General features: G+C 38.0%; 1 protein-coding gene across 1 annotated transcript; it reads right to left on the reverse strand.

Annotated features, from left to right (window-relative positions):
• Nucleotides 1-31: 31 nt before the first annotated feature.
• Nucleotides 32-3,107, reverse strand: LOC140140585 (uncharacterized). The gene is made up of 2 exons (XM_072162342.1): nt 1,974-3,107; nt 32-124 (listed from the first exon to the last, which is right to left on the reverse strand). The coding sequence occupies exons 1-2, from the start codon at nt 3,105-3,107 to the stop codon at nt 32-34; spliced, it is 1,227 nt and encodes a 408-aa protein (XP_072018443.1).
• Nucleotides 3,108-6,040: the final 2,933 nt, after the last annotated feature.

Here is a 6,040-nt window from a genome sequence, read left to right on the forward strand (position 1 = left end):
TGGCGCTGGGTAAGTACTAAGAGCCTGCTGCTCAAACCATTCTATAAATAAGTTCGCTACCAAGGGGGAGACAGGCGAACCCATGGCCGCTCCATTTTCCTGGCGGAAATTGTCTCATTGGAACCTGAAATAGGTGGTGTTAACACACAGAAAGTTAACAGTTCCATGACGTTGCAGACTGACAGAGAGGTACGATCAACGAGAGTAGAGTCATTGTTCAACAATTCGCGAATGATGCGAAGCGTATCAGGTATCGGCGTCTTAGTAAACAAGGCTGTGACGTCATATGACACCATATAACATCCCCTGGTCCTTGCGCGAGATTACTGATCTTGTCAACAAAATCAGCTGAGTTCTTGAGATGGTGGGGGAAGAACCAACCAGAGCAGAAATAATGTCCGCGACATAGCGAGCAGCTTGGTATAGTTTTCACTATCGTTTATAGATTTTTCTATTTCATCAATCCACTACTTTTGCAAATCCTGCAAATTAGTATAGATAATTTGGCACTAGCCTACTGGCAGCACACCGCTAAATCCTTCCGCATTTGGTGTAACCCTTCATAATCCCGGCCCGGTAAACATAGCTCGGTAGTGCAAACAAGTGGGTGTCCCTTGGGAGCAAGATGAGTAGCCATGATTGTTTATTATATTTAAATTAAAAGATATGCAATTGATCAATGTTCAGAATATCACAAAATGGTGCATTTTGATCTGGTCAAAATAAAGTCATGTGCGGACATGGTAAAGAGGCATTCGTGCAAGCTGAAAATAAGGGTGGGGCGCTACGTTCAGGTCCCCGTAGCTTAAAAGTTAGTTTTAAAAAACCGATTTTAAAATAAATTTTAATCTACCAAAATATGAAAAATGGTTTTACATGGAGTAGAAAAACAAACTTACTTTCATGTATATTTGCAACATTTTGAAATTACAAACCCAAACTGGGTGCTATGATGTACAAGATTGGGCTACGAGTATGCATTTTACTCATGTTGCCAATGCCTGACTTTCTTTATTATACTCAAAAACGGATTTTATTATACATGTACTAGAAAGTTGTTTACGTGCATATAGGCTCCTTCACAGCCGGTTTTTGTTGTGTATGTTTACAACTGAGCCACATGCAGACTGGGTTGCCGGGACTACCAGACAGTGTATCTGTTTTTTGACTATAATACCTCCTATCAGTTTTACTGATAAGATGGCTAATTGAAAATAAACACTTATTTTGTAAACAGATAATGCTCTGTGGTTATTTATGGATGGAAACTTGCTAAAATTGCTATTAATGAAATAATTAATATATTAAACATACATTTTGTTTTGTAAACGATGAAAATCCGTTCACAAATAAGGTTTTTAGGAACCATTCGACATTAAACATTTTGAACACTTTTGCTCTTTGAAAAAGGATACAATTGCACCCATGCTGATCCGACTACTGATAAGCTGTCAACAAGCATTGACAAGTAAAGTGTGACCACTAATTAAACAATAATAATGAACATTATCTGACCATTCCCTGATCTGACCAGAGCTGGGTATAAATAGTGCAGGTGCCTGCTACCAACACTAATTGATATTGGGAGTGACACTAGTCGTCGGGGGGTACCAGTAATTGGGGTAGATAGTGGCTTTGGTTTTATACATGTTTGGTACATATAATTAGAGTTTCTTGTATACAAATCCAAAATTTGGGTTGATGTTACGTACCTCAATGACAGTTTCGTGCTAAGACTTAGCACTTTCTCAAATTGACTGACCAATTCCTGCACCTTGACGGCTGCTTCCGGTTGGAGCTGACGTTGGTGGCGCTGTTAGGAGTTGGTCGTAGATGTGCGGTAGAAAGTAATTCCCCTCGTCTCTGTTGAGTGTTTTGGCCCCCCTCTTTCTTATCCAGATGGCTTCCTTTATGTGTCTTCTCTTTCTGTTCTGTTCTCTGTCTCTGATTTGTGATTCTTCCCATCCAATTACGTGATTGTCTTCTGCGACATGATCTGTTATAGCGGACTTGTTGTCCACCCCTGTAATGGATGCTTGTCTTTGAGATCTAGTATATGCTTTCTTTGAAGCTTTTTCCGCTTCGGTTTTATGTTCTTTGAGTCTAGTTCCAAACAGTCTGGCGGTTTCTCCAATGTATGTTTTGTCGCAATTGAGGCATGGGATCTCGTATACGCAGTCAGATGTTTGTGTGATGTCCCGCTTGTCTTTTGGGTGCACTAAAATATTTCTCAGCGTTTGGTGAGGTTTGAAGGCGGTGTTAATGCCGTCCTTCTTAAAGACCCGTCTCACGCGCTGGGAGAGCCCTTCTTTAAAAGGGAGGACTACCATTCCTCTGGATTTAGACTCTGATTGATCCTTGCTATGCGATTTATTTTTGCTTTGCGTTTGTTTAAAAGCCCATTCAGGGTAGCCGCACAACTTGAGAGCTTCTTTGATTTTGGCTTCTTCCTGTTTCTTATCTTCATCTTCTGTTACTACTTTGTCTTTCCTGTCCATGAGAGTGCGTATGACGCTAAGTTTGTGCTGTAGGGGGTGATGCGAATTGAAATGCAAATACTGATCGGTATGTGTCTTTTTGCGATATATGAGCAGTTTGATGGAGCCGTCCTGCTTTTTGACAATAAGGGTGTCGAGGAACGGGATTTTATGGTCCACTTCCGTTTCATACGTGAATTTTATGTTGCCAGTCTTATCAATCTGATTGATATGTGATGTTAACCGTTCGACTGAATCTTTATTCACAACCTCGAGCACATCGTCCACATATCTTTTCCATAACCGGGGTTTGATATCTAATGGAGCAGTAACTATGGATTCTTGCTCCAGCCATTCCATATAAAGATTGGCTACTATGGGGCTGACCGGGGACCCCATCGCGGTACCAAATTTTTGCTGGTAAATTTGCCCGCGAAAAGAAAAAAAGGTTGTGGTTAAGGTGAATTCTAACGCTTCCATGATGTCTTCCGGTGTTAAATTTGTACGCTCCCCTAGAGTGTCATCATCCATCACACGCTGTTTAATGATTTCTAGTGACTTGTCTATGGGCGTGTTGGTGAACAAAGAGACCACATCGTGGGAAATAAACTCTTCACCTTGTTCAATCATGATCTCCGCTAAGTCCTCCGCTAAGTCTTTAGAATTTTTGACATGATGTTGAGTCTGACCTACTAAGGGCCTAAAACTCTAGCAAGTTCCTTTGATGTTTCATACATTATTGATCCGCAATAATCCACGATAGGTCTTAGTGGAGTGCCGTCTTTATGAATTTTGGGAGTGCAATACATGCGGGGAGTGTTTTCCGCTGTCGGAGAAAGTTTCAATACTCCCTTTCCGTGATTTTCTTGTCCTTTTCCAACTAGACAAGAGGCTAACAAGTTTTCTTTTGTAGCGTGCGGTATAGTCATTTTTCAGTTTTTCATAGGTCTTATCATCATCGAGCATGTTCTTGACTTTTTCCTCATATTCGCCTTTATCCAGAACAACTGTCTCAAATTGACTGACCAATTCCTGCACCTTGACGGCTGCTTCCGGTTGGAGCGTCAGTCAATTTGAGAAAGTGCTAAGTCTTAGCACGAAACTGTCATTGAGGTACGTAACATCAACCCAAATTTTGGATTTGTATACAAGAAACTCTAATTATCTGTTTTATTGACAATCCTGATGAACTTATTTGCGGATGTTTGGTACATGTAGAGCAACCGGGAATCCCTGGGTTTGAGTAATCAGTCTTTTTGATTAGGCCAATGAAAGTCGATTTTGAGTTTCCCGTCACCGCACTCACTTCATTTTCTCACTATTGTAACTATTTTTAATATTCTTTTGAATCTCATTAGGGCTAAACATCCATCCTCAAGTGAGTGAGTGGCAAATAACAACACATTTTACATACGTGTTGGTCATATAATGAAAGGCAGAAAAATAATGAATAATGAAAAAGGTACCTCACTTGTTTTCAGAAATTATGTGACGGGAAACTCAAGGAGTTAGATTGTTATGGACATGGTGGGTTAGTAAGCGGAAAATGTTGAAGGTCAGGTCAAGGCCATCCGAGGTGAACTAAGGACAGAAATTTGGAGTTTATATGAATAAAAGATTTGAGAGGAATTCGAAGGAGGTAGATTGTTATGGACATGGTGGGTTAGTAAGCGGAAAATGTTGAAGGTCAGGTCAAGGTCATCCGAGGTGAATTGAGTATAGATTGTCAGATTGTGGATGACAATTCTGCCCACAATTGTTAAAGGTCATTTGAGGTCGACTAAGTATATATTGTGTTGGATTGTCAGAATGTTCAAAGTGGTGTCAAGCGCATTTGATGTCAACTGAGCATCGATAGTCTGATTTTCATAAAACGTGGTGCATGTAATCACAATTAGGTCCTAAGCGTCAAAACCATCAAGGTCATATCAAGGTTAACAGTTACTGATAGGAGGATAATAGATAGTTGGATTGTCATGAAGTTTGGTTGATATGAAATCCCTTAATTAAGCAGCAAACATTCTTATCTGAATATAGATTGTTGGATTGTCATGAAGTTTGGTTGATATGAAATCCCTTAATTAAGCAGCAAACATTCTTATCTGAATATAGATTGTTGGATTGTCATGAAGTTTGGTTGATATGAAATCCCTTAATTAAGCAGCAAACATTCTTATCTGAATATAGATTGTTGGATTGTCATGAAGTTTGGTTGATATGAAATCCCTTAATTAAGCAGCAAACATTCTTATCTGAATATAGATTGTTGGATTGTCATGAAGTTTGGTTGATATGAAATCCCTTAATTAAGCAGCAAACATTCTTATCTGAATATAGATTGTTGGATTGTCATGAAGTTTGGTTGATATGAAATCCCTTAATTAAGCAGCAAACATTCTTATCTGAATATAGATAGTTGGATTGTCATGAAGTTTGGTTGATATGAAATCCCTTAATTAAGCAGCAAACATTCTTATCTGAATATAGATTGTTGGATTGTCATGAAGTTTGGTTGATATGAACTCCCTTAATTAAGCAGCAAACATTCTTATCTGAATATAGATTGTTGGATTGTCATGAAATTTGGTTGATATGAAATCCCTTAATTAAGCAGCAAACATTTATGAATATAGATAGTTGGATTGTCATGAAGTTTGGTTGATATGAAATCCCTTAATTAAGCAGCAAACATTCTTATCTGAATATAGATTGTTGGATTGTCATGAAATTTGGTTGATATGAAATCCCTTAATTAAGCAGCAAACATTCTTATCTGAATATAGATTGTTGGATTGTTGTAAAACTCAGAGGATGTGATTTCAATTGAGCCGTTTGTTATATACAAGTATGAATTAAATGTAGACCTATTTAGCACACATTTTCCAACTCATCAGCTTTCGACATGAAAATTTTGAGTATTTCCTATATAAGTCATTGGTGGTATTTACCAATTTACCAATATTTCGCACCCGGTTAGTTGTTCCAAACATTCAAATTTACTAGCATTCCAAGTACTTGCAATGCAAAATTATGAAACATGATCTTCATACATGGCGTTGTCTTTTTAAAGACATTTCTTGTTTAACTTGCTTCTTTCTTTACGTTGTCACTCAGGGTTTTCTTTTTGGTATATTTCCTTTCTTTTAATGAATGAAGCCAAGCAGTTCCAAGCGTGGAAAGTCATCAGGTACGAAGTACTCAATAAAACGAATAAAACGAAAAATAGATGTTTGAAATTATGTTATCCTTAATTTATGACAATACATAATTTAATAAAACTTTAACAGTCTTTTTCTTCTTTTAATCATGAAAATAACCCTTTTAATTGATTGCTCCTGTCCACATTATCCCGAAAAATGGGGTCATTTGTCTTCCTATGATGTCTAGTTCAAAAGTTATGTCAATTTAATTGAATTTTGTCGGAATCCAAGATGGCCCCCAAATGAACCCCATGAGACAATATTTAATTTTGGGAACATCAAAATTCATTTACTAGACACCTTCAGGATTACAAAAAATGTAAGTTAGAAAAAAAAGCACTGGGTGTATGGGAACCCCCTCTG

This window comes from Amphiura filiformis, chromosome 19 (assembly GCF_039555335.1).
Source record: "Amphiura filiformis chromosome 19, Afil_fr2py, whole genome shotgun sequence".
NCBI lineage: Eukaryota > Metazoa > Echinodermata > Ophiuroidea > Amphilepidida > Amphiuridae > Amphiura > Amphiura filiformis.

Bases quoted from the DNA above. Each gene is read 5' to 3' on its own strand.
- LOC140140585 (XM_072162342.1), bottom strand. From the start codon at position 3,107: ATGATTGAACAAGGTGAAGAGTTTATTTCCCACGATGTGGTCTCTTTG. The intron at 125-1,973 runs GTAATTGGATGG...CACCTATTTCAG, and splicing joins ATGTCGCAGAAGACAATCAC to GTTCCAATGAGACAATTTCC.